General features: G+C 39.8%; 3 protein-coding genes across 15 annotated transcripts in view; 2 read left to right on the forward strand and 1 right to left on the reverse strand.

Annotated features, from left to right (window-relative positions):
• Positions 1-468: 468 nt before the first annotated feature.
• On the forward strand, positions 469-4,826 carry LOC113651850 (zinc-binding protein A33-like). Its single transcript, XM_027160765.2, has 6 exons — positions 469-1,144; positions 1,465-1,560; positions 2,258-2,479; positions 2,597-2,619; positions 2,736-2,854; positions 3,848-4,826. Exons 1-6 carry the CDS (start codon positions 719-721, stop codon positions 4,507-4,509), a joined length of 1,548 nt encoding a protein of 515 aa, XP_027016566.2. The 5' UTR covers positions 469-718; the 3' UTR covers positions 4,510-4,826.
• Positions 4,827-5,627: 801 nt separating this feature from the next.
• Positions 5,628-12,131, forward strand: LOC113647192 (nuclear factor 7, brain-like). 2 transcript variants are annotated; one of them, XM_027153827.2, is made up of 6 exons: positions 5,628-6,154; positions 9,091-9,186; positions 9,550-9,702; positions 10,751-10,773; positions 11,158-11,276; positions 11,366-12,131. In XM_027153827.2, exons 1-6 carry the CDS (start codon positions 5,756-5,758, stop codon positions 12,019-12,021), a joined length of 1,446 nt encoding a protein of 481 aa, XP_027009628.2. In that variant the 5' UTR covers positions 5,628-5,755; the 3' UTR covers positions 12,022-12,131. The 2 variants fall into 2 exon arrangements, with proteins under 2 accessions (XP_027009628.2, XP_027009621.2); XM_027153820.2 differs by having other exon boundaries at positions 9,481-9,702; positions 11,366-12,130.
• Positions 12,132-12,907: 776 nt separating this feature from the next.
• LOC113646401 (zonadhesin-like) overlaps positions 12,908-15,428 on the reverse strand; it is a 73,460-nt gene continuing 70,939 nt past the window's right edge. For 5 of the 12 annotated variants that reach the window (XM_047803203.1, XM_047803205.1, XM_047803213.1 and 2 more), the window contains 3 exons: positions 14,672-14,779; positions 14,383-14,420; positions 12,908-14,216 (listed from right to left, as the gene is read on the reverse strand). In XM_047803203.1, the coding sequence (XP_047659159.1) occupies positions 13,452-14,216; positions 14,383-14,420; positions 14,672-14,779 (911 nt within the window). In that variant the 3' untranslated portion in view covers positions 12,908-13,451. Of the gene's footprint in view, positions 14,217-14,382; positions 14,421-14,671; positions 14,780-15,306; positions 15,364-15,428 lie in introns of all 12 variants that reach the window. The other 7 variants (XM_047803207.1, XM_047803208.1, XM_027152630.2 and 4 more) reach the window with 4 other exon arrangements.

The raw sequence follows: 15,428 nt of genomic DNA on the forward strand, positions 1-15,428 counted from the left end.
GTTTATGTTCTGTAAAGCTGCTTTGAGACAATGTCTATTGTAAAAAAGTGCTATACAAATAAACTTGAATTGAATTGAATTGAATTGTTCACACACACACACACACACACACACACACACACACACACACACACACACACACACACACACACACACACACACACACACACACACACACACACACACACACACACATCTGTTCCGTTTCCACGTGTTCTGTGAAAGCAACAAGACAACTGGAGAAGATGAAGTTCAACGCAAGTCTTCTAGCTTCCGTATCCACTGACAAAACGCTACAATGGCGCCCCTTTAGACCGCGCACTATACAGGTGCCTTTACTCAGGTACGAGGAGCTGGATGAGGTCAGACTCCACCCCCCGGACTGCTTCTGTGTGTGTAACATTACACTGAAATGTATGAGATTATTTTATTTCACATTTCAAGATAACCCAAGACACAAATCCGGTTCTGATTGGCTGTGCAGACAGACTTTCTAGCAGCACATGGTTATTTGTTCTCAGATCAACAATATTAATATGCAAAACTCATCCATGATCTGGCAACCCAGCTGCCGGCTCTATATTTCTCCTCCTGTAAAAGCTCTTCCTCCTTCCAGGATTCACGCACCGACGTTAAGTTTCATTTTTAGGGAAAGAAAACACGACACTTTATATTTCCCTTTTGCAGCTTTAACTTTCATTTCCTCTGAGGATAACTCATGGCGTCCTCAGTAGAAGACGATCTCACATGTTCGGTGTGTTTAGAGATTTATCAGGATCCTCAGATCCTCTCATGTGGACACACTTTCTGCCTCCGATGTGTCGGACATCGTCACCGTTTCTCCGCGTTTTCCGCTCGGATATGTCCCTTATGTATGCACCTGATACAGCAGGAACCGGTGACCAACCTGGCTCTGAGGAACACCTGTGAGACCTATCGGAGGGAGAAGGAGAGAAAGGAGAGAGAAGAGAGAAAGGAGAGAGAAGAGAGGGAGGAGGACGAACGCACTAAATGTTTATTGCACGGAGAGAAAATCCTGTTTTTCTGTAGGGATGATGGAATGGCCTTATGTCCTCAATGCAGGAAAACTGGTCATATGTCACACAAAGTTCAGCCTCTTACACACGCTGTACCTCAGCGCAAGGTGTGTATTTAAGCTAACAAGTCCTGACAACAAATCTTTAAAGTTCTTGTATTTAGAACATTACCTTCAAATGATTTGACCTCTCTGGACCTTAGTACTCTCCTCCATGTTAGGAAGATGTTCTTCAGATCATCCAGCGTTAGTTTGAGGTCCATCTCTGTACCACGAATGTTTTTGTTTACTTATCATTTCTTATCATTTGTTCTGTTACCATGAGAAAACATTTCGTTAGGAATCGAGACAAATATTGAATAAAAAGGATTAGAATGAACACATTGCAGCTACGTATAAGACTATACAAATATATTTTATCTCTGCAGGACCAAATTAAAGCAGCTCTGCGTCCGGCTGAGAAAGTTCTGGAGTCTTTGCGGAATGGCACAGCACTGGAGCGTAAAATCACCAGATACATCGAGGTAAAGTGTAGGACATGGTTCTGATTGTCAGGGTGAACTGCGTGAGTATGAACAGGCTTTTATTTATCAGCTGATTGAACAAAGCTGGTTGTTTAGCTGGTTATTCCTGTTCTCTCTTCTAAATTATAGCATTCACAGAACTGTTATTTTTTTCTCCTCTTACTTTCGCATTGTTCGGGATTTAATTTCCATATACTCAGCATTCTTCCTTTACTTTTACACATATCTTAGTGATGGTGTCAAGTGGAAGCTTTTTGTTTTCTGCTCAGGCTCCTGCTTCGTCAGGTCTCCTGATGATTGTTTGCACCTGTGTTTTGTTCCGCTGTATTTTTAGCTTGTATGAAATCACGCTGTCTCGAGGTGAATAATAAACCATGGGGGAAAAAAATGATAGAAAGAAATCATTTATTTTATTAATATGAACCAAAAATCACTGGCATTGGTTAGACTCATAAGCAAAAGACATGAGAGAAAGTAAAAAAAAATAAATACATAGTATTGACATTTGAATTAAATGACATTTGTACAGATTATTGATGATTGTACTCTTTATTCTCATGTATTTATAATGTTTTGTGTTAGATTTGAACTTGAGCATGTTGTTAATCAATATATCTGCTTATTATTAGTTCATTAACTGCTCTGTTTTTACAGGGACACTCTGTATACGTGCTGAATAGTTCTTTCTCTCTTTAAGTCTCAAGCTGAGCGAGCAGAGAAGCAGATAAAGGAGGAGTTTGAGAAGCTTCATCAATTCCTCAGAGAGGAGGAGGAGGCTAGGAGAGCAGCACTGAGGGAGGAAGCGGAAGAGAAGAAAGAAAAACTGGAAGGATGGATTGAACAAGAGTTAAAGTCCATCTCTGATAGGTTGCTGGAGGTGGAAGAAGAGATGGAGAATGATGATATCACATTCCTGTCGGTAATAAACGAGTAAATCAGTCAGGAAGGCTTTTAGGTTTAAGACAATCTTCAGTTTAAGGCTGGATCTGAGCATTAAAGCTTTTTCTTAATCTGTTTCTTCTTATTTTAATTTCAGAATTTTGACCAGATTATGAGACGGTATGTTTTTAATCCATTTGACTCTCACAGCATCAGATTGTCTGCCTTTATAGCTCAGAATCTGTGTGTGTGTGTATAGAAACATACAGTTAACATACAGTGGCTCTGTGTTTCAGGGCTCGGAACAGACTGTCCGATTCACAGCTGAGCTCCGGGTCTCTGATCAACGTCTCCAATCATGTTGGAAATCTGAGATTCAGAGTGTGGGAGAAGATGAAAGATCTCTGTCCTTACTGTGAGTAACTAATCCCTAACACTTACATAGCTAAAGTGAGTCAAGTAATCTTTTATCTTTTAGCATTTTTTAACAAAGGAAAGTTTACTGAAAGTCTTGAATTTATGGTTTTGAATTATTCATCTATCTTCTTCTTTTTTTTGTATTTATTTTTTTTATAAGATTTTCATATTTCTAGATTGTTTATGACTTTTGCAGCGTGCGGTGTGTAACGATGCTCCAGTCTCATACTGAAATAATAAATTTACACTAATCTTTTTGTTGTGGATGTATTTCGACGTGTCCATGTGCAGGTAAAGGATCAGGTAAAGTTTCTGCTTATCAACAAAACATCATGAACAATATCAGACCAGAGCAAGTCGAAGAAACCAGAACGAATATCGACTAATAACGACTGGTGCAAATCAGCAGCGAGTGTATATTCCACAAAGAACAAATAAACACTAGGACTTAAATACACAGAATAATCCAAAGTCCAACTGAAAACGGTAGAATAATCAAAACACACTCAGGAGATTATTAATGACAGAATGTGGGTGGAGACAGAACACGGACCAAAACAAACATGTGCCGTAAAGTAAACTGAGTGTAATCAGTGATAGAAGGTTCCAGGTTATTTGTACATAAGGTTTTATGCATTATTCTTTAATAAAGATTTCTGTGGTAATAAATCCGTCAGGGTTGAACTGTTCTCCCCAACACCAATAATCACAGACAGCTGAATGTGGATTGGTATTTAACTGTAGTGGTGAAGTAAAGTGTGGATCGAGGCCTGATTTTTAATTAGATTTAATGAGATTAAAATGTATTAAATAAGATGAATCGTTTTAAATGAAACATTTGCGGTGTAAATCGTACCCGTATGTCGATGGCACTGTTCTGTAGAATCATCAGGACACTAATATTCCAGCACACTGGACGAAGATGTATAGCTATAAAATAAGTGCCAAACAGATCAAAAACACAATTAAGTGTTTATCTGTTTTTATGTAGACCCAGTAGTCCTCGATCCAAACTCCGCCCACATCTCTGTGTCCGGTGAGCTGGTGTCCGGGAGCCGATCCGTCTACAGGTTTTACTCCTCCAACCCCCTACAGAAGAACTCTAACCGGTTGGTTCTCGGTTCAGAGGCCCAAAATGCCTGCCTCAACTACTGGGACGTGGAGGTGGGAGACAGCAAGCACTGGACCCTCGGGGTGTGTCGACGCTCAGCAGCTGAGAGAAACCACCCGCAGGACCTGACCCCTCAAAACGGGTTTTGGGGTCTCTGCAGAATTGGAGATTTCTATTACACCTTAGGGTCCCCGGAGACTCCGCTTCAGTTAAGGAGGTCTCCAAAAATAGTGCGGGTGAAGCTGATGCAACGTTTCGATCTCAACAGCTGGAAACTTTCCTGGATGCTGAGCTTCTCAGATGCTTCCAATGGATCTGTGATGGCTTCTATTCATGATGTAGCCTTTAGGAGGGACTTCTTTCCATTTCTGATCCCAGAGGAGAAAAACGCTTCTCTGCGCATTGTTCCTATGAATGTAAACATCACCATGGAGAAGAAATTCACCTTCTTAGACAGGCACATGGACCTGATACCTCTTTATATCATTGGATTCTTCGTGGTGCTTTTGATGCTTTTGATGCTTTTGATGTTAAAAAAATAAAATTAAGGAAATGAAAGTCAGAGTTTTTTTTGGGTTGCGTTACAAGAAGCACCTGGCAAGAATATGTTTAAATACGAAAGATTAGACAGATTAGAATGAGGAGAAACACATTCTGAGTGTTCTGAGTTTTATTGATTAAACAATCATCAGCAGTAAAAATGTACCAGGATTTTCTTTAATCCGATGCTTATTCTCTGTGTTGTTATAAGACTGTATAATGAAAAGACACTAATATTCTATTTTTGCCATAGTGACGCATTATAAATGTTAACAACTGTATAAAAAGGGAACCAAAATAAAGTTCTGCATGAAATGTCTTTAAATAGTTTTTTTAATGAACACACCCACACACACACACACACACACACACACACACACACACACGCACACACACACACAAACATCTAAAAAATTATTTATATATTAGAGGCTATTTTGAAGTTTCAGTAATAATTTATCAGACGCATCTCTAACCATTCTGAGCTCGTTATTATCCTCATATTAATTCCCTCTTTATAGGTTTACAGATGTTTAGTTGTATATATTATTATACAACTATATTATTATTATTATTATTATTATTATTATTATTATTATTATTATTATTATTATTATTATTATATTAGTTGTATATATTTTTGAATCTGCATGACAAATATTTATTAACACAGACGTGTGGTGCAGGATGAATAATCGACAAGTTTCATTCTGTTCATCACAGGAAAGCATGACGCTGTCTAACCTCCAGCTGTTGTAATAATCACACAGAGACCATCTTGTGCTCGATTGCTGAATCCTGAAACTGACTCATACATTAAATCCTGACTCATACAGAACTTGTCTCTCGTTGAATTTCATCTGCACTATAAAATGCTCATGACTTCAGATGGACCTGCAGGAATCCTGAAAAGAAAAGAAAAAACCTTATAAAAACAAGACTTGAGTGTGCAGCAGTTCTGCATGTGGTAACAATCAGATGTTTTGGAAATGTTCCAGTATCCTTTTCAAAAGAAAGTCATTACATAAGACGAGGCTTAAGCATTGACACACAGCTCCAGCACTGTGGTGTAATCCTGCCTTCTGCCTATCCCTCTGTTTTTGTTTTTACACCAATTACATTCAGGTCCCCTCCCAGGAGGCGGTCTCTCTCAGGAAGTCCTCAGAGTTTTCACTTTCTCAGGATCTCTTCTGATATGCTCCTAACTTATAATCTCTCTGTCTGCTTTGGAGTTTTGGCGTCTCCTTCATGGCATCCTCTCTAGAAGACGATCTCTCGTGCTCGGTGTGTTGTGAGCTTTATAAAGATCCTCAGCTCATCCACTGTGGACACACTTTCTGTCGCCAATGCCTTAAAAAACACTGGACTGTAAACACCGCCCGGTCGTGTCCTCTGTGCCGCAGGGTGTGTGCACAGGAACCCGTGGCAAACCTGGCGCTGAGGAACACCAGCGAGTCTTATCAAAGGGAGAAGGAAAAGGAGAGGAAGGAGCAAGAGAGCAACAGTGAAGTCAGATGTTCTCAGCATGGAGAGAAAGTCCAGTTCTTCTGTAAAACTGATAATGAGGTCATTTGTTCAAAGTGCAGGAAAGAAAGACACACATCACACAGAGTTCAGCTGCTCACAAATGCTGTACGACAACACAAGGTGAGACAGACAGACAGACAGACAGACATGAAGAGAGACAGACTTCCTTCTCTGTTCTCAGTATTTGCACAACCACAGCCACAGTATTTAATTTATCTGGTCTTACATGATCTAACCTTTTTCAGCCTTTCAGCTGTTTTAATATTAACATGTTAGCTTTCTTTTCTTTACTGATCCTTGCCTGCTTCACCGATTTATCACACATTTACTGAAATGTCTGTAATCTCTCTAATTAACTTGTTTTGAGAAAGGAAAACTCCACCCTGATGCACATCACATCTGTTTATACTGAAGTATTCATCGTGTGATCAGCGATTCTGCCGCTACTGTGTAGTTTGTATTGTTGTATTATTGTATAAGTGTGCAGTTTGTTTGCAGCTCTTACGGTTATTGGTGGCGTTATTGGTTTCACTGGTGTTCGGTGGCCTGATAATGAGAAATCCAGAGTAATACTAGTGGTGACTTTGGAACAAATGCTGGACTCAATGTCCCAGAGTACAATGCAGCTACAGCCAGGTCCATAAGTAGTGCCACAGTTTTGTTCATTTTTCCTATTAAATGATCAAGCAATCAAGAAGTGACTGAAGTGTTGACTTTCTGCTTTAAATCAAAAGGTTTAACAAAATAAATATCAACAAGATTCTATTTTCACTTGTAACAATGCCATTGCAAATCATTTGGATTATTACAATGGTTTGTATGCAAATCCTTTAGTCGACACAAACTGTGGACATAACCGCATGATGATAAATTCTGTGGTCTCTGCTTGTCAAGTCAAGTCAAGTCAAGTCAAGAAGCTTTTATTGTCATTACATCCCTATATAGCTGTTACAGTACACAGTGACATGAGACAACGTTTCTCCAGGATCATGATGCTACATAAAACAAAGACAGGGCTAAGGACATGTAAGTAGTCTTAGCCACATAAAGTGCAACTGTGCAACCTGGTGTACACAGTGCAGGACAAGACAAACAAGACAGTGCAGGACAAAAGACAGTGCAGGACAAAAGACAGTGCAGACATTAAGTTACAAGACAATACAAAAAGTACCAAAAATGCAATACACAAAAGACAATAAACAGTAACAGCGCCGACCGACCGGTGTATGTACTGAATGTAAATACTGAATGTAAATACTGAATGTAAATACTGAATGTTCAAACAATATCTCGTGCAGTAACATTAGAATGAACACAGTTTCTTAGCAGCAGGTCCTTTGGATTATATATAGAGTTGTGCAAAAAACAGCAGATGACTGGAATATTGTATAGTATGTGCGAAATGGCTTGTTTATGTGTCTTTCAGTCTTCAGTTTTGTCTTCAGTAAGTCAAAAGCGAGCTCAGGTTGACATCATGGTCATTTATGGCCATTCTATATCTCTGCTTTGAGAAGCACTTGGGTCGCTGTTATGGTAGTTTTAGGGTCTCGGTTTGCAGAATTTGAGTGAATCTGAGTAGAAAGTGCAGGTTAAACTCATCAGACTTCATCCTGCTGCTTCTTTCAGTAGTCACTTCAGCAATACACACCAGTGACCCAGTTCCACCGGACGCTGCACATGTCCATGCCGTAACACTGCCTCCACCACGGAGATGTAAAATGCTTTGATCACAAACCCTTCTTCTTGCTCCATACTCCATCATTCTGCTACAAGTAATTATTAATATTATTTGTCTAAAGAATCCAGAACTGTGGCTTGTTTTCACTAAATTTCATTAGTTTCATTACCATGACGTAAAGTGGGTGTGTTTCCGGAGGTCTTGGAAAAGAACACCCTCTTTCAAAAAAAAGAGCAAACCTACGACGGATAATGAAGGACAAAACAGTCATACAGGTAGATTTTATATTTTACATCTATCATGTTTTATTATCATACAGTTAAGCTGTTTTCGAAAACAAATAAACAAACAAAAACTACGGTTAGGGTTAGGGTTATTAAATAGGCCACGCCTACCCGATGACGCAATATCTGTTACGCTGTTCTGAAATCCCCTGAAGTAAGTGCATCCCGTTTTAGACGTCAGATCTGGCCTTTCTGTTCTCGAGTGATTTGCATCATTTAAACCACATTCATGAAGATTTCTCTGAAAAGAACATGTCTGCAATTTCTTAACAATCTAATGCAATTTATTTTGTTCAGCCACTTGAAGTAAAACAGAAGATTTAAAGCTCTTCACTTCACTTACATTTTGATTTCTTCATTTTAATTAATCAATTGTGATGCTTTACAAAGGCAAAATTAGTTAATTGCCGCGTTTGGCTAGTTAGCTACAGTATCTATGAAATAATTAGCATGACCAGTTTGACCTGTGGAGTGATGAACTGATCAGTAAGGTTAAAAACAAGGTTAAAAAAATCTTTTACTTCTGTAACGTGAGTAACAATGATTTCATCCTTACATACAGATCAAGATATAAAGCAACAGAAAAGTGACGTGACATACGGCTAAGTACGGTGACCCATAATCAGAATTCATTCTCTGCATTTAACCCATCCAAAGTGCACACACACAGCAGTGAACACACACACACACACACACACAGCAGTGAACACACACACACAGGGTGAACACACACACACACACACACACACACAGCAGTGAACACACACACACACACGGTGAACACACACGGTGAACACACACACACACACACACACACACACACACACACACACACACACACACACACACACACACACACGGTGAACACACACCCGGAGCAGTGGGCAGACATTTATGCTGCGGTGCCCGGGGAGCAGTTGTGGATGGCGGTGCCTTGCTCAAGGGCACCTCAGTCGTGGCCGGGCTGAGACTCAAACCCACAACCTTAGGGTTAGGAGTCAGACTCTCTAACCATTAAGCCACGACTTCCCTAAATGATGTTTCATCGTTTTACTTGCTGGTGTTTTCACATCCTTGATTTCATCTTTCATCAGGTGAGAATTAAAGCTGCTCTCCAAACATCTGAAAAAGCTTTGCGGTCTCGAAAGAACGGCACTTGTCAAACATCCCAATTCATCAAGTACATTCAGGTAACTCAGTGACAACATCTACTTATTTTACTAAAACGAAACAGCCCAGTTTCAGGTTACACAGAGATTACAGTGACTACCTGCTTCTGGCTTGTTGGGTTTGTTAAATAAGTAATGAAGCCTTTGTGTTAACATTTTTACTCTATTGTAGTTAATAGGACAAAAAATACGCAAGCCTAAGCTTATCATGTTACTACGAAACATAACTCTTATGACCTGAAGAACGAAGTTTTCAGACATCTCTTTCTCTCCTTCTGTAGCTTTCTTTCTCTCTAATCGTTCTTTCACTCTCAGTCTCAGGCCCAGCAGGCAGAGAAGCAGATAAAAGCAGAATTTGAGAAATTTCACCATTTTCTTCGAAAGGAAGAAGAGACGAGAATGACGGCACTGAAGAAAGAAGTAGAGAGAAAGAGAGGGAAGGTGGAGGAAAAGATAGAACGAGAGATACTGCTTCTTTCTGACAGAGTGAGGGAGGTGGAAGAAGAAATGGAGACTGAAGATGCCACATTCATGCAGGTAAAATACAAAAAAAAAAAAAAAAACAGCCCTCCCAAAAAGTCATGTAGAGGGAACACGTCATCTATAATGTCGCCAATAAACACAATGAGATTACACATTTAATTTCAGATAATGTTCTCAGTTCAGCTGAATGACAATTTAATATTTAAAAATATATATATTTTTTAATTTTCATGTTTCATTTTAATGAACATATAATTTTATTTGTTTAAGCCTTAATAATAATAGTCTTAGAGCAGTGTTACAGAAATAAAAATAAAAAAATACAGAAATAAAATATAAATAAATAAATAAATAAATAAATAAATAAATAAATAAATAAATAAATAAATAGTTGATGATAATAAACGATGTCCCTCTAGGACCCTGGTGCTACATTAAACACAGAGGCTTCAACACAACTAAAGGCTAAAGCTAAGGGCTAAATGCTAAAACAAATTAAACTATTGACATAAAGTGCACGTGTGCGGCCTCGTGCAAACAGTGCAAGACACACGACAACACAACACCGTACAGGACAGGTACATAACACAGAGCAGGTCAGTACACCGTCTGTCTGGTTTTTAGTGTAGATATGAACACCTCTATAGTTTATAGCAAAATAAAATTAAATAAATTTAAATACAATTTCCAGTCAAATCAAACGTCACTCTAACGAGGACCCATGGAACAGATGAGCTTCAGTACATCAGCTGGATTCAGTATATTACCACAGAAATGAAGAGTTTAGTACAATTTCACAAACATCACCTGGTTATGTGAGTTACTGAGACCTTTCTGTAGAGTCGAACCAGTCTGTTATTCACCTCTGACCTCGTTCCTCATCGACAAGGCTGAATCTCAGGAGATTAACTTTTTCTAAAATGCTCAAACCAGCACATCTGGCACTAAAGTGTCACAGAGATGCTATCTATAGCTCTGGACCTGCAGGCTTTTCCTTACAGTGCTGCTGCCACATGATGGATTATAATCAAGAATAAATGTGGAAATACTGTATGTTTTTGTGTATCGTGTAACGTGTATTGTTGGTTTTCTTGTCTTACAGAATTATAACTTTATACTACAGAGGTATGTTGTATTAATATTCAGCTCAGCTCTTTCCTCTTCCTATTTCCTCTTCCTGTTTTCTTCATGTGTTTTTCAGGCCCAGCCTTTAAAACCTTCACTTATTTTTGTTTGCCTCTTTTGTCTGTTTCTTCTCTTCTGTTTTTTTTTCACCAGACAGGATGGACTTGATGATGTGTCCTGTGTTTCACATTGTTTTAAAGCTTTTATCTTTTAAACTTTTGACTGTAGATTCTAAATCACGATGACTGAATGTGTTACACTGCATACTGGAAATGTTCAGTAAAAAAGAAAAGAAAAACATCCCTTTATTTTTGGCTCTCATGCAACAACATCTTACCTCACAATTGTTGGTAAATTTCCTGTTTGTGTCTGTGTGTGTTTCAGAGCTCAATACACAATCTTAGACTCAGAGTTAAGTTCAGAAAATCTCATTAACATGGCCAAACATGTGGGGAATCTGGGATACCGAGTGTGGGAGAAGATGACGGACATCTTTCTTTACTGTGAGTGAAACTCTAAGCGTTTGTCTTCCCTGAGACAGCATGATAAAGTGCAGTCAGAAGATCATCATATGCTTTTCTGCTCTGTCCAGATCCGATCCTCCTGGATGTGAACACTGCTCCTGAGGACTTTTTCATATCAGATGACCTGGGAAGCGTAGGGAAGTCATTACACATGCATCCGAACCCTATTCCATTTCAGGAGACCAGTTTGGTGCTGGGATCTGAGGGATACAGTGACGGCTACCATTGCTGGAACATTGAGGTGGGAGACAGTAAGCACTGGACTCTCGGTGTGTGTCGACACTCAGCAAACGTGAAGTCGGTGGAACCTTTGACTGCCGAAACGGGCTTTTGGGGTCTGAGTAGAAAAGGGGAATCCTACATGCTCCTGACTTCATGCCAATACTCGTTCCGTATACGCAGGAAGCCAAGAACAGTGCAGGTCCAACTGGGCTGGTGGTATACCATCGGCAGTGTGAGCATAAGTCGGATGGTGAAATTTGTGGATGTCAGTGATGGATCTGTGATTGCATGTTATACTGGAATTCCTGACGGTGTGCAGTTGTTTCCATTCCTGATCCCAAAAGAGCGTCTTTCTCATCTACGCATCATTCCTGCTAATCCAGCCCTGGTCTTAGAGCACACGTTTGTACAGAGACAAAAAAATCAGATTGCTGATTTCATATTATATTTGTTTATCATTGGCTTGATCATTTGGTTGTGGTTGTGTGGAGTGAGAGAGTGAGTGAGTGAGTGAGTGAGAGGGAGGGAGTGTGAGTGAGTGAGTGAGTGAGTGAGTGAGTGAGTGAGTGAGTGAGTGAGTGAGTGAGTGAGTGAGAGTGAGTGTGAGTGAGAGAGAGAGAGAGGGAGTGAGTGAGTGAGTGAGTGAGTGAGTGAGTGAGTGAGTGAGTGAGTGAGTGAGAGGGAGTGTGAGTGAGTGAGTGAGTGAGTGAGTGAGTGAGTGAGTGAGTGAGTGAGTGAGAGGGAGTGTGAGTGAGTGAGTGAGTGAGAGAGAGAGAGAGAGAGAGAGAGAGAGAGAGAGAGAGAGAGAGAGAGTGAGTGAGTGAGTGAGTGAGTGAGTGAGAGGGAGTGTGAGTGAGTGAGTGAGTGAGTGAGTGAGAGAGAGTGTGAGTGAGTGAGTGAGTGAGTGAGAGGGAGAGAGAGAGAGAGAGAGTGAGTGAGTGAGTGAGTGAGTGAGAGAGAAAGAGTGAGTGTGTGTGTGTGTGTGTGAGAGAGAGAGAGAGAGAGAGAGAGAGAGAGAGAGAGTGAGTGATTGAGTTAGAGAGAGAGAGAGTATGAGAGTGTGAGAGTATATTATATCCTACAATAATGTAGTACAGTACAATATTATTACTAAGTGAAAAGAAATTCCTTGAATTAGTTGATCAGATAAATTACCCAACAACATTAGCAATAAAACAGCACAGAATGTGTGTGTGTGTGTGTGTACGTGTGCGTGTGTGTGTGCGTGTGTGTACGTGTGCGTGTATGTGTGTGCGTGTGTGTGTGTGTATGTGCGTGTGTTTGCGTGTGTGTGTACGTGTGCGTGTGTGCGTGTGTGTACGTGTGCATGTGTGTGTATGTGTGTGTGTGTGTGTGTGTACGTGTGCGTATGTGTGTGTGTGTGTGTGTGTACTTGTGCGTGTGTGTGTGTGTGTACGTGTGCGTATGTGTGTGTGTGTGTGTGTGTGTGTGTGTGTGTGTGTGTGTGTGTGTGTGTGTGTGCGTATGTGCGTGTGTGTGTTTTATTTTCTGTAACACATGCAAATTTAAAATTACACATTGGGTTTATTACAGCAGATTCACAACAGCTATATTTTACATATTTGCTTCACATTCTGTACAATAAAAAAAGCTACTAATGTATTTTAAAACAATGAAAAAATTATTAAAATTATTAAAACAATGTATTTTATAAAGAAAGCATAGGAACTAATTTAACTTAAGATATGAAAATAGAGGTCATTAAATATCACAAAATATTTAAACAATTATTAAATAACACACAAATCACAGAACAGACACTTTGGAAATTCTGATATAGAATACAATATGTGCTAAAATTTTAAATGTATTATATGTGAAACAACATTGTGTCAAGAAAATAATCATCACAATTAAATCAATATCCAAAAATATCACCTGAGCTTATTTGGTCATGTGACTAAATCACACTTAAAGGCACGTTGTTGGGTGGTCAGAGGGGATTGTGGGTAACTCTGCAGTGGCGTACACATTGTTTGGGTGGTCAGAGGGGATTGTGGGTAACTCCGCAGTGGCGTACACATTGTTTGGGTGGTCAGAGGGGATTGTGGGTAACTCTGCAGTGGCATACACATTGTTTGGGTGGTCAGAGGGGATTGTGGGTAACTCTGCAGTGGCATACACATTGTTTGGGTGGTCAGAGGGGATTGTGGGTAACTCCGCAGTGGCGTACACATTGTTTGGGTGGTCAGAGGGGATTGTGGGTAACTCCGCAGTGGCATACAGAGCGTTTGGGTGGTCAGAGGGGATTGAGGGTAACTCCGCAGTGGCATACACATTGTTTGGGTGGTCAGAGGGGATTGTGGGTAACTCTGCAGTGGCATACACATTGTTTGGGTGGTCAGAGGGGATTGTGGGTAACTCCGCAGTGGCATACACATTGTTTGCGTGGTCAGAGGGGATTGTGGGTAACTCCGCAGTGGCATACAGAGCGTTTGGGTGGTCAGAGGGGATTGAGGGTAACTCTGCAGTGGCATACACATTGTTTGGGTGGATTGTGGGTAACTCCGCAGTGGCGTACACAGTGTTTGGGTGGTCAGAGGGGATTGTGGGTAACTCCGCAGTGGCGTACACAGTGTTTGCGTGGATTGTGGTTAGAGGAATAACAGAGTAATACGCTGTTTCTGCAGTATCTGCATGTGGTATGTGGTCTTTAATCTCATCATAGTGGGGAATCTAAAAAAAATAGAAGGAAGAGATAAATAAACTGTTCAGTCCCACTAGTCTCTTCTGTTCATCTACCCTGTGATTCAGGGGTACAGCAGTGTTCAATGACTGACTGCCTCACTTACATAGAACTTATTATTAACAGGAAAGTCATGTTCAACCCTCAGATACTCACTTGTGAAAGTCTTTTCGACACATTTCTCTCAAAGGTACCTGTGAAAGAGAAAATCACATCCGACTGTTTAAAACACTCAATTACTAAAATACAAACATAAGTGATTTTTTTCCTTTGTATTGTAAACACCAGCACATAATAATCCCAATGTGCGGTTAATCCGTTGAAATAATGTTCTTTTTTGTAATTGTTTAATTAACACTATGCTGTTTGGTGTAAATAAAATGTACAGAGTTCTCTTGTTTTCACACAATAGAAAGGGTTCTAGTCATAAACATCTCTTATGTACCTTGCAACTTTTTCCATAGCTGCTTGTAAAAGATCAGAGCTGTTACAACACCCAGCAGCAGAAGCACACAGATGACCACAGTGATGATGATGATGGTGGTGGAACCTGCTGAAAAGATCAGAGGAGAGAGGAGATGATGATAAAGTTCAGTCAAATGCTGGTGATGAGGCTGATAATTAAAGTGTGAACTCATTTTCCCTCATAAACTTATTTTAATTTTCCATCAGAAACTTAATACTTTCACTCAAAGTTGTTCATTTGTTCATAGGAAAGGCTTCAGAATTCTTTAAGCTATAATACTTTCTATCAACCAGCTAGTATAGCATAACAACACCATAGCAACCGACTAAAATAAAGCCTTAGAAACACCTAGGTTAGAATAATAACCAGCTAATAACACACTAGCAACCACTTGGAATACCATCACAATTACTCAGTGACACCCTGGCAAGTGAGTCATCAGAGCAAACCATCTGACAAACACCTGTAATGGCATGTTAACCTCCTAATACTCTATCTACCAGCTAGTATAGCATAGCAACCACTTAGCAACACACTAGCAACCAATTGGGTTAGCTTAGCTGCAACCTATTACAAAGAGAAGATTCCATAAATGTGTGTATTTAATATCTTACCAGACTCAGATGTGTCTAATGTGACATCTGGATTCTCTGTTGTGTCTTTTGTTACTTCTGTTTACAGGAACCAGAAAGTAATCCCATGTTCATATATTAATAACACAAAGAAAACACAGATA

Source organism: Tachysurus fulvidraco, chromosome 18 (genome assembly GCF_022655615.1).
Source record: "Tachysurus fulvidraco isolate hzauxx_2018 chromosome 18, HZAU_PFXX_2.0, whole genome shotgun sequence".
In the NCBI taxonomy this organism is placed as follows: domain Eukaryota; kingdom Metazoa; phylum Chordata; class Actinopteri; order Siluriformes; family Bagridae; genus Tachysurus; species Tachysurus fulvidraco.